Source organism: Diabrotica virgifera, chromosome 6 (genome assembly GCF_917563875.1).
Source record: "Diabrotica virgifera virgifera chromosome 6, PGI_DIABVI_V3a".
NCBI classification, from domain to species: Eukaryota; Metazoa; Arthropoda; class Insecta; order Coleoptera; family Chrysomelidae; genus Diabrotica; species Diabrotica virgifera.
In genome coordinates, this window is record NC_065448.1 from 223,683,325 (window position 1) to 223,708,819 (window position 25,495).

The window sequence follows — 25,495 nt, forward strand, 5'->3', positions numbered from 1 at the left end:
TAATAAAGAAACTTTCGCAATAACAACTGAAACTTACCAATGTTAATTTAGTATGACTACACGGTAGCAGCGGCCTCTGGAATTTCTTCTGAGATCCCACTGCTGCTTCTAAAGGCGGCGCCGAAAAACTGGCACACACAAAATTGATCGTGTCTATCCAAGATTGCAATTCCTTTGAATCACTAAAATATACAAAAACCTCTAAGTTATCTTCAATTCCGCATGTTTTTTTTTATTAATTATAAAATACCCAACACTTCACTAAAATTGGAACTACACTAGAATTGTTATAAATTCATTAAAAATGGTACGCCGAAATTTGCCCACAGGTTTATTGATTAAATTCTCACTTATTTATCTGTAGAAGAGAAATGTGTGGAATAAAGAGATCAACTCTGGAAGATTATGAAAATCCTAGAAGAGAAGAAAAGAGAATGTTTAGAAGAAAAAAGAAATAACAATACGAACACGAAGTTGTTAACTACCACAATGGAAAAGACTCTCGAAAATTCTACCAACAGATAAACAGCTGCAGAAAAGACTTGAAACCCAGAACAATAGCATGTAAAGATAGGAACGGTTCTATAATTAGTAACAAGGAGCAGATACTAAACAGATGGGAGAAACATTTTGAAGAACTACTTAATGGCAATCATGAAGATGGAGAGATGGAGGATCCCATGTTTCAAATGAATGAAGATGATCGGCAGCAACTCCCCACAAAAGAAGAAATTAGAGAAGCCATCTTAACACTGAAAAATAATAAAGCCATCGGTTCAGCTAATATCCCTGCCGAACTTTTCAAAAACGGCGACACCCTCTTGAAACACATGCATAAACTGATAACTGCATTCTGGCAACAGAAAGAAACACCCACAGACTGGAAGTTGGGTGTACTGTGTCGTCTACACAAAAAGAGAGACATGATGGTGTGTGTGTGATAATTATAGAGGCATCACTCCAGAACATGGCATATAAAGTTAATACCAAACCCTTACTTTAATGCATCATAGTTTATCGAATTCTCTCTATCATGATTATTATATATAGAACTCAGAAAATTATGTATTGGTTGACGAATAGTTGCGTACTTTCACAATGTCAAGGGGTAAAATTACAATTGTCATTCTAGGTTAGTATATTTCGACATTTTATCGTTGACGCTCTGAAAGAAGGGTTTGGTATGAACTTTAAAGTGTTGTCCAACGTCTTGTACAAAAGACTCCTCCCCTACGCCGAATGTATAGTGGGAGCAGGCGCGGATCTAGAAATTCGTAATAGTGGGGGGGGGGGGGTCAGACTTACCTCAAATCAAATATTATATTTTCCAGATTTAGCCATACAAAACTCACACTTACTCTAAGGATAAAATACGCTATATAATCACAGGTACCTACGGTATCAAAAGGATTGATATAGAATTCACGACTATTAATCTCACTGGTCGTTCTTTACCATAAAGATTAACCTTTCTACCATCAATGGGTAGTAGGTACGCATGGATTATCTAGTAAAATAGACATTTTTATATCTTTATTGTATCGCAAATTTGAAACGTGACTTTTCATGAGATAAGGTTTATACCCAGTGTAATGTATTTGCATTTTAAAATATCATTTTTGTTATTCTTTGAATTGAGAAAAATATTTCCGTTGTTTATTGTTCCACCGGTACCCAAACAAATTCGCCTGCAGATTATTTTTCAGAGAAGGGTGTTTTATTAGATATGGCTTCTTTCAATTCTTTGGAAGCGGTTGTCGTGTAATTTAGTGTTGTACTGATGGCTTAAAGTTTAGAGTTAACAGAAAAAAATAATAAACAATAAAAAACACTTATAGACTAAATACAATAGGGGGGTCCATGGACCCGCTGTATCCGCGCCTGAGTGGGAGGATATCAGTGCGGTTTCCGTCCTAATAAATCAACAACGGACCAGATATTTACAGTGAGGTAGATCCTTGAAAAACTCCTAGAATTAGGCGTCGACATCCACCACATATTCGTGGACTTCAAAGCTGCATACGACTCAATTAATAGAGGTAAAATTCTACTTGATACAAGCAAAACACGAAGACATCTGGAAACCAACGAAATGAAGATCTTAAGAAGGATTGCTGGAAAAGGACTACAGGATAGGGTAAGAAGTGAGGAAATCAGACGCATATGTGGAGTAGACAATATAAATACCTGGGTAAAGAACAGAAAAGAAGAGTGGAATGAGCACATAAGCAGGATGTCTGAATCAAGGATAGTAAGAATAGCCAGGGACAAGTCACCGTTAGGCAGGAGAAGTATAGGACGCCCAAGGAAAAGATAGAATGACAACTTAGGGGCAGAATGAAAGGCACCGTTGAAGAAAAACAGGCAGTACTGCACTGCCTATATAAAAGAAGAAGAAGAAGAAGAAGAAGAAAATTCTACTTGCTATGGTAGAATTTCAAATACCGCTTCATCTTGTCCAATTAACTGAACTTACACTCACATGAGCAGAAAGCATGGTAAAAATCCAAAACGATTTCTCAAGACCCTTCCATTTCAAAAATGGACTAAGACAGGGTGGTGATGGACTATCGTGTCTCTTATTTAACCTGGTTTTGGAAAAAATAATTCGAGAGTCCCAGATTACTACGAACGGTACTGTCTTTAACAAATCAGTACAAATTGCCGGATACGCAGATAACATAGACATCATAGGTAGGTCCACAGAATCTTTGACTGAAGCATTTCGGTCGTTAAGAGCATCTGCATAGAGAATGGAACGATGACCTAGAACTGGAAGGTAAGGATGGGAAAAACCTGCCGGTTATAACGTATAACCGGTTTTTTTAATTCGCAACAACCGGTTTTACCGGTTGTTTTTTTGTCCCGGTTATAACCGGTTTTTTCTTTTTAAAGCAATAACCGGTGAAAAACCGAATAAGTTACCTTTTGGAAAAAATAATTAATTCAGAGAAAAAATTTCAGAGATGTCTATCTAGTTTCGATCCCAATCATATGTAATCGCAAGCACCATACTCTCGCGAAGTTACTTCGGGAAAGTTGACCGAACTCCAAAGTACCCATCACTACACACTCGTTCAACTTCGCGAGGAACACATTCAGGCGGGACGATACCGACTTCGTTTCCTTTGACTCTGGCGCAGAAACCGCCACAGAATGGAAGTAGGCCGAAGTGAAGCGAAGTCGCATAAAGTGCCTGTCTACACTCTCGTAATCGCTGAACTTCGATCGACTTCGCGAGTAGTATAGTGGACGTTAGGGTGCACTAATATCCAAGATGTCCGTGGACGTTTATTATAAATAATATGCGAAGTAATTAACACAAACAATCATAATTCAAATTTTATTTACTAATAAAGAACTGGACGAAAGTGCCACATCAGATTTTATGAAACAATTAAGTTTTATTATAGTTTGGGAATAGTTATTTAGATGATAATATTTACATAAAACTGTAAGTGATCTGCTTGAAATCGATGTTGCAACCATCATCTAATATAATAATTGTTTATACTTGAATACTTGAGACTCTTGTATGGCATGTTATGATTGTGAGTACCGAAATCTCCATTATGTAAAACGCCGTCTACACTCTCGGAGAAGTCAATCGAAGTTCAACAAGTACGAGAGTGTAGACAGCCACCTTATGCTACTTTGCTGTGCCTTCCATTCGGTGGCGGTCTCTACGATCAAGTCAAATGAACGAAGTCCTTATCGCCAGGCGTGAATGTGTTCCTCGCGAAGTAGAACGAGTGTGTAGTGACGGTACTTCGGACTTCGGTCAACTTTGGCGAAGTAACTTCGCCGAGAGTGTAGTGCTCGCATAATTTTTAAACAATACATTATTCTTAGGAATTAAAATGTATTATACAAACGTATTAAAAATACTACTGAATTATTTTTGATAATAATAGAAATAAAAGATGAATTGGGTTGTCGAATTTATTTTTAAGTAAAATATAAGTGCATTTGTATATATTTTTTTTAACTCGGTAGATCCAAGGTAGATCATTTCGGTAAATCGGTAGGATCATAACTTTTGGGAATATCCCAATTCCCAATTGACAACGCTATACCCGCCGACGCCGTCTACAACGAGTGACGAATCAGAGTTGCCAGATTGGGGTACTTTCGCCCAATTTTAGGGTAAATTGAAAGCGCCTTGGAAAATTTTTATAAATTGAAATGGTTGGGGAATTTTTCGGGAGGGAAATTGAGCAAACTAAAGAGCAATATACATGTAACATTTTAACCTATTAAGTATTTGCTATTGGTTAAAAAAACCGAAAACCAGTTTTTGGAATAACCGTTTTTTTGACCGGTTATAACTGCCAGGTTAAACCGTGAGTAAAAAATCGGTATAACCGAAAACCGGTTTTTTTATCAACAACCGCCATCCCTACTGGAAGGTATCGACACCTTCGTATACTTAGTCTCGCTGCTAACTAAATATAACAATGTCAGTGAAGAAATTAAAAAAAGAATAATGCTCGATAATAAGTGTTACTATGGCTTAAGAAGACAGATGGCCTCAAAAATACCTAGAAAAATTAAACCGACTGTCTACAAAACACTAATAAGAATAGTGCTAACATATGGTTCAGAAACTTGGTCACTTACACAGAATGACCAAGAAAAATCCTAAGAACAATATATGGAGGGATAAAAGAACATGGTTTGTGGCGCAGGCGTTACAACTTTGAGTTGTATAGAAGTTTTGGAGAACCTGACGTTGTAAAATTCATTAAGGTAACACGCCTTAGATAGATAGGGCATGTAATCAGGCGAGAATAAGATGCCATAGTCAGAAAAGTTTTTGACCGAAGAGGGCCGATAGGACAACGAACAAGCGGAAGACCGAGACTTAGGTACCAAGACAACCTAGAAAATGATTTGAAATCTATTGGAATTAGAGCATGGAGAAGAGTTGCCAGAGACAGGGGCGAATGGAGGATTGTTCTGAAGAAGGCTTTGGCTCATAAAGAGCTGTAACGCCACTGATGATGATGATAAAGAGAAATGACAGAAAACCATACCCTTCTTCACAAGATATGACGCGATGCGTGGATGTATAACTGCCCAAGCAATTACATTTTCAAAGAAACGACACTTATTGTTTATTGTTAACAATATTGTATCAAATAACAGTCTATTGTTCGATAGTTAGTTAGTTTTAGGTCAGCGAAATTTTGTCCAAATATACGGTGATTGATTAGTGTGATAAAGCTCAATAGATCCGCTAAATTAATAGATAACAAAAGTTAATAACAAAAATTTTAGCCAACTTTGAGCTTCACATTACAAAATTAGTTACAATGTTACAGGGTGTTCGATGCCATAGTGGCAAACCAAACTTATGTTTTTTCTATATATTGTATAAAATACAGGAACATCCTGTTCCATTTTATATTTGAAATCTTCTTAACCCCATTCCCAAGTTCAACTACCTGTATAAATAAAAATAAGTAAAACGGCAATGGTTTATTCATGCCATATTTTTTTATTGATTGTCAAAATGTTTAAAAATGGTTGATATTGCTAATTTTCTAATAATCGAATATAATATCGAATACAGGGTCCGTCAAAACGCAACTACATTATTTTCTCAGTAATTTTAAAATAGAACCCTGTATTTTTATATCACTATTTTAGTACCATTCCCGTACTTTAATTTTTATATAATATTCCCTACGTCTAAATCTATTAGTTTTTGAGATATTTTCATTTTTCAGAACAAATTATCAATTGTGTCTAAATTTTTCCAAATTAAGGTAAATAAGCCATGACTGAATTGTCTAAAACGGACAGTTTACGATTACCTACTGATTATCAGTCCGGTAATCAATGTAAGAATGTAGCAAATAAAGAAAGAAAAAGAATTTATTAGTAATAAATTTTACAAAAAAGAACACAAAAACAAAATAAAACATGTTTGAAACAATTAATAAAAACTACTTTTGTATGTAAATGTAATAAATAAAGAGGGAAAAATAATTTAAATATCAGTAATACATTTTACAAAAAAAACACAAAATACAACATTTTTGAAAAAATTAAAATTAAAAATTAAAATTTTAATAAAATATTTTAAATATTGAATTATATAAGGTGTTCAAAATGACCTCCTAACAAATTTATGGACGCCTGAAAACGGTCATTGAATGAGTTTACACTACGAAGCATTTGTACAGTAACACTTCGAAATACACTTTGTATTCTATTTTTCATCTTATCCCTCGTTGTTAGAGGTATTTTATCAACTTCATTCTTAACGCAACCCCAAAAAAATGAATGGGGCAACCCCCCCATTTCATTAAATTCTGGTGATCTGGATTGCCACGCTACTGGTCCATATTGTACAATTTGGAAAAATTTAGAAAAATTAATAAATTGCTCTGAAAAGTGAAAATATCTCAAAAACTAATAGATTTAGACATAAGGAATATTATATTAAAATTAAAGTACAGTAATAATACTTTTCGATAGTGACATAAAATATAGGGTGTTCCGTTGAAAATTACTGAGAAAATAATGTACTTGCGTTTTGACTCACCCTGTATTCGATATAGAGAAAATTTTCACAATAAATAAAAAAATATGGTATTAAAAAACCTTTGCTGTTGTGCTTATTTTTATTAATACAGGGAGTTGAACTTGTTACGATTTTCATATATAAAATTGTTATAACTTTGTAAATACAAACCTGTAAATACCCTGTATAAAATAACAAACCTTTATATTTTTGTGATGGGAAAGTTAAGGAGATTTCGAATATAAAATAAAATACAGGGTATTCCATTAAAAAAACATAAGTTTTTTATGCCAATATGTTATCAAACACCCTGTAACATTATAACTAATTTTGTAATGTGAAGCTCAAAGTTGGCTACAATTTTTGTTATTAACTTTTATTACTATCTATTACTATAGCGGACCTACTGAGCTTTATCACACTTTATCACTTAATCAATCAACTTATAGAAAAAAAAAAGTATGTTTATATTTCAACACTTATATTTACCTCGTTTGAAACAAATACTCCGCTTGATCGGCGGTCTGCAGCCGAAACACGTACTGTTTCTTGGTGTAGTCCGAAGCCTTGGTCGCCAGCGCGTGATGTATCCTGATCGCGTTGTGAAGATTGTCGCCCATTTGGTTCTTCCTGAATCCGTTCTCGTCCTTGTGGAGGTACAACACCAGGTCTCGGAGGGTGCAATAGAACATCTTCCAACTACGCTTGTGAAAGGGTGCTAGAAAAATGCAGCAAAGGCCTTCGAAACAGCTATTTTGTATTGCAACATGCTTTGCAGGTTTTATTTTAATTTTTGGGTTTAAAGTGAGGCAAAAAATGAAGAAGTGTTCTGAAAACGACATCACTCATTTATTTTTTGAAAGAATATTTACAACAAGTGAAATTCAAACTTACACAATATTACACAAACTTTGTTACAATATGTAACATTTCTTCGTCTACTTTCAATGTACTACTTGAAAATACTCGCTCCATCTCTTCAATACTTCATTTTTATCTGTTAGTATTTTGTTTTCTAAGGTTTTTGGAACCTTCTTTACTGGTTATATTTTTGCTTCTACTTCCAAAATACCTACTGCTTGAAAATATTCGCCTTATATCTTCATTATTTCATTTTTATCTGTTCGTATGTTGTCCTATATATCTTCCTTGTTATTTGTTTGTTGTGTTTCGACTTAGTGATTGTAGAAATTCATAAAATAATTTGTAATTTTCTTTAGTATTGTTTCGATTTTGTCCTTCCATTTATTTTGTTTATCAAGTTCCGTTTTGCCGTTCATTTTAGCACTTTCTAAACTGTTTTATTGTTTCAATACCTTTTCCATACTATTTTCTTTTTTAATTTGCTTCATTCTACCCGGCCATGTTTTTCTCTACCTCTATATCTGTGCCTCTAGATGTCTATCTTTGTCTCTCTCCCCTATCTGCCCTTCACTGTGTCTCTCCCCTTCTCCGTCTTTCTCTCTATATGTGTTTTTGCCTCCCTCTTTCCTTATTTCTACCTATGAACTCTCTCTGTCTCTATATCTCTGTATATCTGCCCCTGTCCCTCTACCTCTAGACATTAAAAGCCCTGACAGAATAAACAGAATAAGGTAATTTTTTGCTTTTTCGAATATTATTTATGACAGCTCCACTCTAAGAGTAACTCCAATGAATGAGAAAAAAAATTAATTGTCGCATTAAATGAATTAAATTAATGTTGACAATGTCAGTAGTACGGTAATTCTCCACCTCATGTGACAGGCGCCAATTGAATACAGGATTCACTGCCATCTTTCGGATTATTTCGACATTAAAAATGGATATTTATAGTAGTATTCCTGTCGTTCATTAAATTAAACGAATGTAGTCGTTTTCAGAAAAAAAAACAGAAATTGGTACAATAAAGTGATCATTATTAACTGTATAAAAAAAGTTAAATTATAATTAATATAAATACAATTTTCTATGAGGTATGTAACATTTTCTGTTTTTAAAATTGTTTTTACTATTTTTTCTTATTTTTTAGTAAACTCACATCATTACATACATTAATTTAGACGTTTACAGATAAGAAAAAATAATAGAATTATTGTAGTCAAAAAGCCCTGTTCAAATGTAGATACCCAAAAGCTTCAAAATATGTTGCCAGTCATTTATGTTCTACAAGAGTTTGTATAAGATTTCTATAGATTATAATCATGTGATAACGTTTTATATAATTTTTCCTAATGTAAATAGGAGCAAACAACAATAAATGTTAGTTTTCATTTTTTTTTGTTTTTTTTTTGTCAGTTACTTTAATATCGACGGTATTTTGATTTTAAAAAAGCACAAACTTTATTTCTGAAAACTTTATCTTTCTTCTTGAGTGCCTATCCGTGCTAGCGATCATCATATAGAAGGGCATATCTGGATTCACTTCGCATAAAATGTGCCCGAAGTGTTGTAAATGTTGAGATTTGAATGTGGTCAGTACTTCTCAGTTCTTCATTCTTCTGAGGACCTTCGTTCAAGGTCCACGATTCAACGCTATAAAAACGGACAGAGAGGACGTAACATCCCAGCATTCTTACTTTTAGACCAAGAGAGGCTGTGGCTCTTGAACAAGGCTTCAATTCGGTTGAAGGTGGATGTAGCCTTTCCAATACGCGCTATTCTCTTCTGGTTGTTGGTCTATTCTTAATTTATTATTGGTGCCGAGGTAGTTGTAGTGGGTCACTCTCTTTACTGGGCTTTGGTTGACCTAGAGATGACCTGTTATCTTTTACTTGAGATTTGGCATTGTATTTAGTGCTGTTTAGTCAGCTGGAGTTTTACCTATAGTGGATTTACATCCTTTAAATCTGTTCTGAAGCTATTTCCTTGTGGCATTTTTATAATTAACTATTTAGATGGGAAATAAGCCACAATTAAATTGAAAATATAATTTTATTAACGTTTCGACGCCCAAATCGGGTGTCGTTGTCAAAATACAAAATACTACTAAATAAACAAAAATGTTGTTGCTAAGTAAAAAATTCTTCTAATAATTTATTTAATCTGACTCATTTATATTGGCAATTCAGACGTATATTATACATTTTAAAGTAGAAGACTTTAAAATGATATCGCCAATATTTATGAGTTGCGTTCCTGGGACGACTTTACTAAAAGATAGTTCATTCGATTACATGAAACTTAATGTTGTTCTGAAGCTATTTCCTTGTGGCATTTTTATAATTAACTATTTAGATGGGAAATAAGCCACAATTAAATTGAAAATATAATTTTATTAACGTTTCGACGCCCAAATCGGGTGTCGTTGTCAAAATACAAAATACTACTAAATAAACAAAAATGTTGTTGCTAAGTAAAAAAATTCTTCTAATAATTTGTTTAATCTGACTCATTTATATTGGCAATTCAGACGTATATTATACATTTTAAAGTAGAAGACTTTAAATCGCCAATATATATCGCCATTTAATATCGCCAATATTTATGAGTTGCGTTCCTGGGACTACTTTACTAAAAGATAGTTCATTCGATTACATTAAATCAATCCCAACTCAAGAATATCCTAAACCAGCGGTTCTCAACCTGTGGTTTCAGTGGAGAGATTCAAGTATAGTCCTGAAAGAATCAGATAGTAAAAAGAGAAAAATCAAAGAAGCGAGTCTAATTATGCTAAATGAAATCAATTGTGTCGCAAATTCCTCGATAAAATGCAGTAGGATGTGGTTACCCATACTGAAAGAGGAAGTCAATAGAAAGAAAATACCACGATTAGTAAGTCAATAACATATCGAGTTAGTACATATTTTATATTTTAGTATTACTTATTGTATATCTATGTATTATTAATATTATTTATAATTTAAACATATTAAAGTCAGAATTTGGTATTAGTTTTTGAAAGTAAATTAAATGTAAGACCAAATACTTACGATGTCGGGATAGTATCACGAGGTTTTTTCCTGGTTTTCGCTCGTGACTTACTATGGAATCTCTAACGCGAGAATTTTACTGTCATCGTTGCATTTGGTTGTCTTTTTAAAGACAGATCACATGCTATGAATTTTTTGTGACGGATATTCTTGAGTTGGGATTGATTTCATGTAATCGAATGAACTATCTTTTAGTAAAGTCGTCCCAGGAACGCAACTCATAAATATTGGCGATATCATTTTAAAGTCTTCTACTTTAAAATGTATAATATACGTCTGAATTGCCAATATAAATGAGTCAGATTAAATAAATTATTAGAAGAATTTTTTTTACTTAGCAACAACATTTTTGTTTATTTAGTAGTATTTTGTATTTTGACAACGACACCCGATTTGGGCGTCAAAACGTTAATAAAATTATATTTTCAATTTAATTGTGGCTTATTTCCCATCTAAATAGTTAATCCTTTAAAGCCCTATACAATGTTTTTTTGCGTCATCTGTTTCGTTTCTCAATTAAAAATTAACCATCATCATCATCATTAATGGCGTTACAACTCTTTGTGAGTCTTTGCCGCGTTTACTATTGCCTTCCATGTTTGTCGGTCCTGTGCCACTACTCACTCCCATTTCCTCCAGATCTTCTCTGAATGATTAACCGAATGACATTACTTTCTTTCTGATTCTGCTAATTTTTAGTTTTTTTAATTAACGGAACTTTATCCACCTATATATTTGATCAAGAGAAAAACCATTCCAACGTTATCACACGATATAGTATGATCGTATTTAGATGATAGAATGATAGAATATTCCATATACATATGTTCAAAATAAAATAAAATAAACACAGCCAATATTCCAAGAACCAAAGCAAGATATACATCAATACAATTTTTTTAACATACCCTTCTTTTATCCATAATTTTTTGTTTAAAAAACTACAGAATATTTAAATAAAATAGCACTATAGTAGCACTATAATGCAGATTTACAAAGCACTGGTACCTGTATAAACAAAATTAGTAATTCCAATAAAAATAAACAAGTGTTTTGGCTTCAATTTTGGGAAAAATCGAAAAAAATTTGTTTCGCGTCGCTAAAATTTCGTTTAGCTCTACGCTGTGTAACCCAAAGTCTTAAATTTCGATAGACAGATATAACATTAAAAGTAATTCAAAGTTTTTAGTCTAGGCGCCAAATAGAGGTCACCGTGTCATTTTCAATTCTGATGGACAAACTCAACGGTTTCTTATGGATTTTTGGCTGCTGATTACGAATTTCGAGGGGGGATTTCGATCCGAGTGGTCAAAAAATTGTTATAAACAATTTAATTGTTTATAAATTGTTTATAATGCTCTGGCTCATAAACTAAAAGAAATAGAAAAAAAATGTTTCAAATAAAATTTGTTCCTTAATAAAAAACGAAGAAATAACCGTTTACTAAACTTAAATCCGACAATCAGAACTCAAGATATTGTAAAATTAGTGCACAATGCAAATTTCAAATTGCAAAATAAGTATTTTTCGAAGCTTTATCGATCGTAACTCGGCTTCTACCCATGCAAATGAGCCCTATAAGGTGTCCTTTTAAAGCTTAATCAAGAGGCTTCCAAACAAAGTTTATTAAATTATTTGATCTTAAAAGTTATACCCGTTTGAAGTTATAATTTTCTCAAAAAAATTGTACATTAATTTGTTTATAAAGGTTTCAAGCAAACTTGAGCTATAAACATTTATACTTTAATTAACAATAATGATAAAACAACTCAAAAGGAACAATTTGAGCTTACGAAAATGTTCGTAAGTTTATTTTTGGCTAAGATGTCGATATTTTAATGGCGCGCTATGAGGCGCAAGATTGGCTCACAGTCAAATAAGTATGTATTCTTCGACGCTTTATCAATCGTAACTCGGCTTCTACGCAAGCAAATGAGCCAATATGTGATATCCATATAAAAATGGATCGAATTCTTTTGCAGCATCATCATTGCATATAAAACGAGCATTTATGAAGTGGCGGCATACACACAATTGACGGGCCTTGATGATGCTGCAAAAGAACTATGATTCATGAACAAAATCTATGAACAAAAGATTCTAGATCCACTTTATATGGATATCATATAGATAATTAGACTCTGAAGCCTCAAAAAGTTTTAGTTTTACTGCCTACAAGAACAGACTTGTACCACCATGTAACTGTTAAAATTTCGCTAAGAACTTATGCAGATGTAAAAAATCTGATGATATTCCCTGTATATCTCTTTGCAGATTTGCAGATGCATGAAAAAAAATGTTTGTAAAAATAGTACTAATAAATAATATCAACTTACTTTTTAGTTATACTTCTGAAATATTAGTTTTTAATGTTTTTTTTCTCATTTAGTGCAAAAAATAGAAGACAAAGTAAATAGAATGAAAGGTGATACGAGGTACAGTATGATGATTTAATTATAAGAATTATATGATAAAATTTTATTAGGATCTTCAAAAATGAAAAATGAAGATAACGTATGTATACATAGAAATTATAATTTGCATCGAGAAGTTAGCGCGTGAACCTTTACGCGGTGAGCCGATATTGCGCTTCATAGCGCGCGCCATTAAAATATCGACATCTTGGCCAAAAATAAACTTATGAACATTTTCACAACCTCAAATTGTTCCTTTTGAGTTTTTCTATCATTATTGTTCGTTAAAGTATAAATGTTTATAGCTCAAATTTGCTTGAAACCCTTATAAACAAATGAATGTACAATATTTTTAAGAAAATTGTAACTTCAAACGGGTATAACTTTAAAACAAATGAAGATCAAGTAATTTAATGAACTTTGTTTGGAAGCCTGTTAATTAAGCTTTAAAGCGACACCTTCTAAGACTCATTTGCATGCGCAGAAGCCGAGTTACGATCGATAAAGCTTCGAAAAATACTTATTTTGCAATTTGCAATTTGCATTGTGCACTAATTTTACAATATCTTGAGTTCTAATTGTTAGATTTAAGTTTAGTAAATGGTTTTTTCTTGGTTTTTTATTAAGGAACAAATTTTGTTTGAAACATTTTTTTTCATCTCTTTTAGTTTATGAGCCGGAGCCTTATAAACAATTTATAAACAATTAAATTGTTTATAACACTTTTTTGACCACTCGGATCAAAATCCCCCCTCGAAATTCGTAATCAGCAGCCAAAAATCCATAAGAAACCGTTGAGTTTGTCCATCAGAATTGAATATGACACGGTGACCCCTCTGGCGCCTAGACTATTTAAAGTTTTCAACCTAATAGAAATATTAAAAAATATTAAAAATATATGCCTAAAAGATATTTAATTGAAAACTTATTGGACCATTTTCCTGGTAACACCTCCATAGCTTCTAAAAATTGCAAGCCAGATTGATGCTGAAGTGAAGAAGACAAGACGGAATTCAAAAAACTTACAATTCACGACCCCGTCTGTTCAGCTGGTAAATTCCAGCTGAACTGGAAATGGTATATATTTTTATTTCATTTTAAAAGTAATTATTTGACATTCATAAACAGTAAATACGACGTTTGACAGCTGTCAAATGAAAAAAAAACGATGGTGGCAAAGTAGCAACCGGAACCGTTTAGTTTGAAATTCTTATTTACTTTTTTATTATATCATCAACGACCGAGTTAAATAATAGAGGACTCTGGGAATCTTACTGTATTTTAGGAGCTTTTCCTAAGCTATTCCTAAGCTTTTTGATAAATTATTTTCCACCCATCTATCCTGGCACTGTCGCAAAATATTAAATGACGAGCAGCATGGATTTTCTCAAGGTAGATCCACCGTGACCAACCTTTTAACGTATCAGTTTGACCTGTTGAATGCCTTTGAGAGCTCCAAACAGGTAGACAGTGTTTACACGGACTTCTCAAGGGCGTTCGATAGAGTTAGTCATAAACATATTGTTGCCAAACTAAGTGCAATGGGTTTGGGTGAGAGCCTTGTAAGATTTTCTTATAGTTTGTTAACTGGGCGTACTCAGTTCGTTCGGATTAACAATTACTTATCTAGCGAGATTCAGGTGCTTTCAGGTGTTCCACAGGGGTCTCACTCAGGCCCTGTCTTGTTTAACTTGTTTATTAGAGACCTGAGTACTATAATATTACATTCTGCACTTCTGGCCTTTGCGGACGATTTCAAATTTTATAAGGTTATTGAGTCCGAACTAGACACTGTACTGCTACAAAAGGATCTAAATAACTTATGTGTATGGTGTACTGATAATGGTCTAGAATTAAATGTTAAAAAATGCTTTAGTATTACCTTCAGTCGCTCTAACAATACCATTGTAAAAACGTATATATTGAACAATACTGTTATTGAATCTGTGGACTGTATTAAAGACTTAGGTGTTTTGTTTGACAAAAAATTAACTTTTATACCACATATTACAGACATGATTAATAGGAGTATGCGAAATCTTGGATTTATAACACGTAATAGTTCTCAACTGTCACCGAATTGTTTTTTAAGGTTATATGTTTCTTTTGTGCGCTCATTGCTGGAATATGCCTCAATTATATGGTCACCTTACTATGATTGTCACATTAGAAATATTGAGTCCGTCCAGAAAACATTTCTTCGTTCTTTGGCATTTCGAGCTCATATCAATATTTGTCAGGGTTTTAACATTAATTATGATCTGGTTAATCAAACATTTAAATTGGATAGCTTGGAAGTAAGAAGGGCTAAATCAGATTTAACAATCATTTATAAAATATTAAATGGTCTATATCATTGCCCAACTATCTTACAAGCTATAAGCCTCAATACTGTCCAAAGACGGGTTTCCCCAATTTTCCGCATACGTTATCACAATACAAACTATTGCTTTTACTCCCCATTGTCACGCACCTTGCGTCTAATTAATCATAATCAAAACAGTCTTGATCCATTTGTGGACAGTCTTCGTGTATTTAAAAGAAGCATACATAATTCAGTAACTGAAGTAAAGCACTAAGTTCCTATAATGTATTAATTATTTATTATTGTTACTAATTTAATTTTGTTGGTTTTTATTGTTGTCATTTTTATTATCTTTTGTTATTTGTTATTTTAGGTTAAAATTGGTTATCTTTACTGTTTACCATAATATTTCATTTTTTTTATACATTTTTTGTAAATTGGCTCTGCCGTTTATTGAATAAATAAATAAATAAATAAATAAATCAATTTTACAATTTCTAGTTTCAATTGGGTGTTTGTGTTGTTTTGGTAGATATTTTCGATCGTTTTGTTTTTTCCTGCAGGTATCTCTCTTCAGTACAATAAATAAATAACGTCTTTTAATTTCACCTTGTCAAATGACTTCTTAAGGTCCAAGAAACATAAATATGCCAGTTTGTTGTATTCTACTGATTTCTCGCACTTGCCTCATTATAAATATAGCCGGTGCCATCCGACATGATCCCACTTCTTCTTTTGATGCCTATTCGTTTCGAATATTGGCGATCATTCTGGCTATAAGTATTTTTTTAACTGATGCTTTAAATATATGTTGTTGTGAAGAACCATTTCCTCAGGTTCTTTAACCATGATATTCTTCTTCTCCCAATTCCTCACTTTCCGAATACTTTGCCATGAAGACAAATACGACCAAATGAAGGGAAGGCAAATACGACCAACTGCCAAGAATCATAGGCAATACAATGTTTGTGTTCTTGTTTGTGATTATTGTTTGTGTGTTTTAAGAGAGAATATACAGATAAGGTCAAAATCTTAAGGGGAGTGAGACAGAGATGCATAATTTCACTGCTGATATTCAATCTGTACTCAGAGCACATTTTTGAAGAGGTCCTAAAAGATATTGATGAAGGCATCTCAATAAATAGAGTCAAGCTCAGTAACGTGCGGTATGCAGATGATACAATAGTGTTTTCCTATACCATAGAAGGGATGAAAAACTTAATGAATAAAATAACGGTAACAATTAGAGCATGTGGATTAGATATAAACACCAGCAAAACCAAGCTAATGATCATCAGCAAGCAAAACATAACTGGAGCAAATCTATATGTGAACCAAATGAGAATTGAACGTGTCTCACAATACAACTATTTGGAAACTATAATCAATGAGTCGTGGGACAATACTCAAGAGATTATGTGTCGCATCGGAAAGGCAAAAAGTGCATTCTTGACTATGAGCTCTGTATTCAAGAGCCATGACCTCACTCTAAAAACAAAAATAAGGCTCCTCGAATGTTACGTGTACTCAGTGCTTCTATACGGAGTAGAAACGTGGGCATTGAAGGCAGAAACTCTATCGAAACTTCAGGCTTTTGAGCTATGGTTATACAGAAAGATCCTGAAGATACCATGGAGAGACAAAGTCACCAATGACGAAGTACTACGGAGGATGAACACAACCGCAGATTTAGTCAACATCGTGAAGGGCCGTAAGCTGCAGTACTTATAATGGGAAATCAAGGCAGATACGAGCTACTCCAATGTATTTTACAAGGTAAAATTGAAGGAAAAAGGGCCACAGGACGAAGAAGAATATCCTGGCTTGCTAACCTGAGAGCATGGTATAGAAAGACCTCAACACAACTATTCTGTATAGCAACCAACAAAGTCATCATAGCCAGAATGATCGCCAACGTTCGGAACGGACAGGCACCCTAAGAAGAGAAGTGTTTTAAGAGTGTTTAAGTTTGTATGTGCGTATGAATATGTATTTGTGGTTTTTGTGTGAGTTGTAAGCTTGTGCCTAGAAAAAGCCTCGATTACAGGATTTTGGGATTGTAAAAGTGTTTACATATTTGGTGGATTATGGTCACAATTATTTCTGCTCTAATTTGGGAAGAGCTTTGCCCATTTATTGATCAAAAAGGAGGGAAATATGTTTCACTGTCTATCAAAATTTCATTATTAACGTGTAGTGTAAAGCATCCTCCAAAATTAATTTGTATAAAAATTTATACGAAAAAAGGTAAAAGTATCGATCGAATTTGTCATAATACCAATAAAATTAGTTTTGAAATAATATGTTAACATAATGTTGGAGTCTGCTCTTTTCGTGTTAGTATATAGGAGCTTTTATGCGATAAACTATATTTCACACAATTCATTTCATTTACTGCTAGTGTATTTGCAACTAAAATCAGTTTTCCTTTATTGTAAACTTGGATCATTTTTAGTGATTTAAATGTTAAATATTTTAACGATGACATGGACCGCCAGCGCTTACCGCCGACTTGCCATCTCTTTGTACGCACGCACTCCTACCAATAAGCTACCACTACCATCGACGCGCGATAGAGATACAGCACCGGCAACGATATAAAACGCCATCCACCGCAACAGAGAATAGAGTTCAAGCTGGAGAACTTATCTGGTAAGAACTTCATCGACCCTTTGACGACCAACCGGTAACCGGTATTGACCAAAGACCAACTGCTCTGGGAGTTCAAGCTGAAGTTCAAGAAAAGGTAATTGGAAAAGAGACAGAAAAACTTAAAATTAATAAAATATATTAAAAGAAGACGGGATTTTCGGTTCCTGCACAGTGTTCTGCCACTACAGAGTATTAGAAAAGATAATGATCGGTATCAATGAAGATTTTCAATACGGCCCTCATCATCTGTAATATTGTCCAAATCCGCCTGTATATCGCCAGAATCATTTTTGATAGACCAAGATTTATGCTTGAATTTACCTGTGAGTAGTCTCACATTATCTCTATAGGCTTGTTCTGGTCTCGTCTACAAGCAGCCTGAATAGCTCTAGATAGGTATCAGAACTGAGAATGCCTAAGGCAAGGCACTCACCAACGTGGGAACCAAATGGCGTGGAAGTGACCAGTGGCAGCTGGAATTGCTAAATATGTATAAACATATATTATGTAGTCGCACAAACATACATGTAGTTTAGCAATTCTACCTGCCACTGGGTCACCACAACACTTCCACGCCATTTGGTTGCCACATGGTTGGTGAGTGCCTTGCCTAAGAGGGATCTCAATTCCAGTATTTTTGAGCTTTCTGCATTCTTCAATGAGGTCAAAAGTATCTGCAGACATTCAGAGAGGTCGCTACAAAACTATATGACTATTTCTATTATAGAAAGGTTACTGTTGAAAATTATACAACATTTTTAACAATAACAGAACCTTGTGGCTCTTTCATACATATATAAGTGGTTTCTAGGACTTCTGTTGCCTTTTGTATAGATAATCGTATTATATAAATTAATTATAGATCAATACAATGTCTTTTCTCCAGAGGATTTCAAACAACCAAAAACTAATAAATTCAATCAAAATAGGAAACTAATGAATTAAAATACCGTTTTCCGCTGTTGCAAATACACCTACTAACTATAAATGAAACAAATACAATCGATGTTAAGTCAATAAAGCAAATAGCAATGAAACTCACTTCTTTTGGCGTTAGCTTCGTAGCAGCACTTCCTCATGACGTAGCCCTTCTTGTATTCCACGGCATTGGCTGAGATGGGTACTTCCAGGAACGGATTGCCGCTGAGGTTCATGCTTTCCGTGTTTCTCGGTTGTACCTGTACGCTGTTTCTGTCTTCGCTTTCCTCGTCCCTGCAAAGACAGCGATTCAAATTGGAAATTCAAAGAGAAGTAGAAATAATTCAAGAATTAAATAACGTTACTCTTTTCTATATAAGGAAATTAAGCAGACTGAAGATCCACAACAATGCCAACTCTTGAACATGATCCCAAATCACAAATCAAAAGTTTGATACAACCAAATCGATGTTGTTCAATCCGGGAACCGAATATTTTTAATTTTATTATAGCGTAGGTATAGACCTACCATATTCCGTATATTGTACCAGAATGTCACAATGCGTGTAAAACTACATGATACCACCAGAGAAATACATATCAAGCGAGGTGTGAGACACTCTCTCACCTAAATTACTTATAACGGTCCTCGAATATGCCTTTAAAATGCTAAAGTGAGAAAATGGAGGAATAAAAATAGATGAAGGAATGCTGTACTTATCACCGAAGATCTGAGTGAAGCACAACAGATGCTACAAGAATTAGAAAATGTATGCTCAACAGTAGGTCTAAAAATGAACCTCATTGAGACCAAATTTATGACAAATTTAGTTTCCAGCGAACACCTAACCATCCAAAATCAAGTGGTCGAATTGACAGAAAAGTACATATTTCGGTCATGAAATGACCAAGTCCGGCCATGAAATGACCAAATGGTCATTTGACCAAGACGTTCTTCCTATTATGACACACGGAGCAAAAACTCTCAAGCTCACAAAAACAACAGCACTAAAAATGCGAGTGGCACAAAGGCGCATGGAAAGATCGATTCTCGGCGTGACAAAAAAGACAAAATAAGGAACCAAGACCTGAGGAAAGAAACAGGTATCACAGATGTCGTTGAACGCATAGCCAAGATGAAACTGAATTGGTCAGGTCACGTAGCGAGACTAAAAGGCTCAAGATGAACCAGAAAACTAATTGACTGGCGCCCAAGAGAATACAAACGCAGTAGAGGTCGACCACCAACATGCTGGATGGACGACATCAAGCGAATGTCCAAGAAATGGCAACAAGACACAAGGAACCGTGGATAGTGGCGAAAAATGGGAGAGACGTATGTCCAGCAGTGGAAGGATGAGGTTGCATGATGATGATGGTGATGAGGTATAGACTAATAGTATTATTTCTCTATCATCAACAAATATATACTTACAGCGCCCATTCCAAAGGATAATTCTTAATTGCATGATACAGCTGTTTGAGGACATCCCTCGGAAAGTTCTCGCACTCATTTAGTCCTGCCAAGTTTTCGATAAATTCGTTACAAGTCATTTTTCTTCCTACGTTTTGGCCATGTATATCTGTGTTGAGCAACATAATGGCACAGGTTAAAGTGTGAACGGCATCTAAAAAACAAAGTTCATTATCACATAAAACCATATTATTGCTTGTCTTCGACAGTGCTTCAAATAATGGGATAATTTGCTAATAACTTTCTCAGCACAGCCGACTGTTTAAGTCAAAGATTTTATCCCTAATCAAAAATAGTCGCGAATTCGTAAAATATACTACACTATTAATGTTCGATACAGTATAAAGTATAAAGGAGCCATCTAATCTTATAAAAGCCTAATGCGACAAGTCACGCAGTCTTACGGGACATTTCGTTGCCCCAGAGTTACACTGTTGTACATATGTGTATACAAAATGTGTATATATAGTATTTTTACTACAAAAACGTTATTACGTAGGTCAAAATTTTTGACGTAAGAGAACTGTCAAAACATTAGAATGTGACTTTTCATATTGCTATGTTTATTATAAACACGGCAATAATGAAAAGTCACAATCTAATGGTTTGACAGTTCTCTTACGTCAAAAATTTTGACCTACGTAATAACGTTTTTGTAGTAAAAATACTATACATACAACAGTGTAACTCTAGGGAAACGATTTGTCAATATGTAAACATTAAATGGCATTTAATAAATGTTATTTTATTTATATCTTTTCTACAACAAAATTTTTATAACAGTTTCATAATAACTGAACCGATTTAGCTAATTTCGATCTTTAAACATTTCTAGAAATACAAGGAAGGAGTGTGATGAAATTGTAAAGAAAATACTAAAAACAACAATGTTATTTTCATGTACAGTTATAATAGGGCTTTTCATTCACAGTCATTTGTTTCGAGCTTCTGTCATGTGTCACATAATATTAATATATCTACGTCGTACGTTATTGGTATATAACAATGATACAAACCAAAGACGTATGACGTAGATATATTAATATTATGTGACACATGACAGAAGCTCGAAACAAATGACAATCGATGAAAAGCCCTTTAGATTGAGGTCACTAAAAACTGCAGCTATCTTCGCGTCTATTTATTTTTACGTTGACAGCGAATGAGTTCATTGAATGAGTTCAACAGTGAGAACATTTTTTATTTTTTACATCTCTAACTTTTTATATTTTATTATTTTAAATCTTACAAATGATTAAAAAAGCAATCAAATTAAAATGAAATGAGTCGTCACAAACCATTAGTTTTATTTTTACAATATAATAATAATTAAAATTAATTAATTAAGCATAAACATGAGATAATGGTGAAAATGTAAATAATGAATATATTCTATACAGGGTGTTTCAAAAAAAGGTCACCCCGTCTCTAGGGTAGGTAAAAAACTGAAAAATAATTGGGGTTAGCTTAGTCAAAAAATTTTGTAACGCCATCCGTTTTCAAGATACAGGGCGTTGAAGAAAACAAAATTTTACGCATTTTTTACAATTTTGCCGAAACTACTGGCAACATTGTAATGAAATTTTATACGAATATGTTTTAGAAGCTGATACATCCCATGAATTTGTTTTTATATCTGATTCTCATAGAGGGCGCTAGTTACACGGATCGTACTAAGTATTAGTCAATATAACTTTTTTAAGAGTATAATTATTAATCAAAATTTCAAGTAAACTTAAACATCATTCAATTTTACACGAAAAAGGTACTCTTGGTAAAACTCGATACTGTGTACCGTCATTGGTACCGTTTTCGGAATATTTTGATTTGAAAATTATGAAGTAATAATTGATGCTGGTAGCAATGATAAAGTTCTAATAGGTATACCTCTATTTTCTCCAAGTGTGCCATGGAAATCTGACATTTATTTAAAGGTTTTTATTGAAAATTAACAAAAATGTAAGACATTCGGATAGTACAGCTCGGTACGGTATAGGTTGTTTGCTTGAGTTGCAAATTGAACGAAAATAAATAAACTAACTTTTTCGTCCAAAAACGAAAATATGCCTCATGTGGGGTTATAGAACTAACAACGGGGAAAGATTATTGGTCTTGTGGAGAAAATAATGTTCTCTTAGGGACATAGCTGTAGAGCTAGGCGTAACACAGGGCGTTCTGTCCAAAACCTATGAAACTAGGAAAGCTAAAAATAAAGCAAAGGAACGACTCGCCACGATCGTTTAATTGTCCAATCAGCTGGAAGACACCCAACCATTTCTCACCTGCAGCTCCAAAGGCAGCTTGTGGAAGCTACAGGTGTAACTGTTTCAGTTGAAACGATAAAAAGAAGAGTTCAAGCCAAGAAGTATACAACAGGAGACAGTTTTGGGTTCCCGAGTTATCAACGCAGCACAAGATAGATCGCCTAATTGGTGTCTTCACCACCAAAAATGGAATATTGGGAATTGATAAAATGTGCTATTTTCAGAAAAAGTCAGGATTTGTGTAAAATCAGATGACCCACCAAATCGTGCACTTAGAGGTCGAGGAAGACAAGCAAGAACGAAAACTGTCAGATGTGGTCCCAAATATACAAGGGAAAGTGTAATGTTCTGAAGAGGAATTGTGATCCGTAAAAAAACTCCTTTAATTTTCATCCAATCAACTTTAACTATTCACAGGTATGTTGATAACCTGTAGTCAGGCTCTGGAGAGGTGCAACAGGAGACAATTTAATTTTATTGCATGATAATTGACCTCCACATACCATTAGAGTGACTAGAGACATCATTGAAGCAGAAGGTATCCCTTGTTTGGATTTGGAGTGGCCTCCTTACTCACCCGAGTTTAACTTTATAGAGTATTTGTGGGATATGCTTAAAAGAAAAATTAGAACTCGCCGGGATAATCCACAAAACACCGCACGGCTAGTACAAGCTGCTCTTGAAGGATGGAGCAACCTAACACAACAAAATGTTGATAATTTGATTAGGAGCGTGCCCACGCAAACTGAAGCTTGCATAAGGACTAGAGGTGATAACACTGACTACCATAAAATACAAAAAAAAAAAAAATAAAAACAATTTAAACATTATTCGTATTACACTGAAATTTTGTATGCTATTGACTTTAAAACTATATACTTCTAATTTGTTTGTTAAATATTGTATTGTTTTATTTAATTTGTTATGTATTTGTTACTAAATTGCTTTAAAATAAATATTGTTTGACTTCGTGTGTTCGTTTTTCTAAATTCGCACGAAATAATAAGAAATATCAGATGATTCCATATAAGGTTGGGTGTGTGTATATTTAACATATTAGATCAAACAAAGTGACAAAATCGGCAAATTTAAAATAGTTGCCATGTACCTACCATAACATTGGCCAGTTTAATATTCCTATATACCAACGATTTACCATTAATATGATTGAATGCTTGATAAATGTCATATATCCAGTCCCACAAAAGGGATTCCTCAAATATATATCTGCAGACAAAATCAGCCAAACTTATTTCCGATATCTAACGAAAGGTAGTACGAAGCTGGTTTTGTTAAATATAGCATGATAGCACGACGATACTTTAGTGATAAGCAAACATAAAATTTCGATAGTGTATAACGCGCTATAATAAGTAGTCACTTCTGTCGCAAGTGCCACGTGCTGTTATTTATTGTAATTCGTTTTTTGAATCAATATCTATATAATATAGATAATAAAAATTAGAGGGAGTCTGTAAAAATTAGAAGGTGTCAGAAAAAATTGGAGAGTGCCAGAAAAATAGGAAGGAGTCATCACTAATATAATATAATAGTGCTCTTTCGGCATACTATTATAGTGGAAAAATGTTTGTTTACCTTGAGAATTGAAAGATCCGGGATTGCAGTCTAAATATCTCTTGGAAAAATGAACTAGTACACGCTCCCTCTCTTGAGTCTCGCCGGTGAGAGAGAATTGCTTCAGGAACTTTCTTAACGCTATATCTAAGGTATCTCTTTCAAAGTCGAAGTATTTCAGGTATTCTTCTGCCACTGCTCGACTAAAATCATTACTAGAAAACAAAGAAAAATAATTATTACATATAATGACTAAAAGCTGTGATAATTTTTATGTGTGACCAATATTAGGTGGACTGGTCTAACGTCAACTCATCTATTTCGAGCTACTGTGAATAGAATAAGATGGGTCAACATGGTCGCCAATATCACTAGATCTGCACCTTTAGAAGAAAAATGACATATCTATTCCAGTTCGGACCATGTTATTTCTTTTAGTAAATAATGTTTTAAAGGTATACATGGGTGAGGTATACAGGGTGTCCCCGAAAATAGTGCGTTCCTTAAAGGTATAGGTAGAAGGCACAATGTAGAGTGTAGAGCAAAAAAGGCTTACAACATTTTTTTCTAAATTGGTCCATTTGACCAAAAAAACGAAAAAACATTTTGATATGCAAATTGAAGTCTGGCAACAACGCGCAACTCAAAAATCTAAAGATTAAAAAAGTAGGTTTGTAGGTCAGTTGCATCTGGTAGGTAAAATAATGTAAACATCAACCAAACCCATATCCATTATTTTGCAGGTAGATACCTACGATGTCAACAACCCCAAAAATCACACCACAAAATAAATAAACAGGGGGTTATTAGGTTAGAGGGCCTAGCCGGGTAAGATGGTGAAAAGTGCCCCCAACTCAATTTAAATTCCATATAGGTCACTTTTTAGCACATATAGAGGAACTCACTTTCTGAAATTTTTAGCCCCCTAGGTGGTTACATGACCCCCTAGAGCCTAATTAGGCTTTTTATGTTTTTATTTTTTACCTCAGCCGCGTCAAGAGCTAGCCAAAAACTTTATTTAAAAAAGTTGTAATTTTCAAAAAGATCTATATGAAAAAATTTTTTTTTAATTTTTTGACGGGAAATTCGAATTTTTAGAACAATTTTAAACATTTAAATAACTCTGAAAAAAAAAACTAAGACACTCGTTTTTACGAAAATCAATTATAATGTGTTTTTTCCACAGTCTTTCACCCTGAATTTTTTCAAATTTTTAAAATTGGTGAAACGTACCTTTAAAAATAAAAAACCGCATTTTTTCGGTTTTTTTTTTTTCGTTTTTTGATACAATTTTATACATGTTTTTCAAAAAAGGTAACACCGTCACTAGAATAATTAAAAAAATGAAAAATAATTGGAGTTTGCTTAATAAAATTTTTTTGTAACGCCATCCATTTTCAAGATACAGATGTTGAAGAAAACAAAAATTTTACACATTTTTATGATTTTG

The 25,495-nt window shown here is 33.7% G+C and overlaps 1 protein-coding gene across 3 annotated transcripts in view; it reads right to left on the bottom strand.

Annotated features, from left to right (window-relative positions):
- The window catches only part of LOC126886753 (PH and SEC7 domain-containing protein), a 347,358-nt gene that overhangs the window by 40,921 nt on the left and 280,942 nt on the right, over positions 1 to 25,495 (bottom strand). For 2 of the 3 annotated variants that reach the window (XM_050653768.1, XM_050653770.1), the window contains exons 10-14: positions 24,067 to 24,260; positions 20,168 to 20,360; positions 18,857 to 19,026; positions 7,022 to 7,271; positions 38 to 182 (exon numbers count right to left, since the gene is read on the bottom strand). In XM_050653768.1, coding sequence (XP_050509725.1) covers positions 38 to 182; positions 7,022 to 7,271; positions 18,857 to 19,026; positions 20,168 to 20,360; positions 24,067 to 24,260 — 952 coding nt within the window. The remainder of the gene's footprint in view (positions 1 to 37; positions 183 to 7,021; positions 7,272 to 18,856; positions 19,027 to 20,167; positions 20,361 to 24,066; positions 24,261 to 25,495) is intronic. The other variant, XM_050653769.1, reaches the window with a different exon arrangement.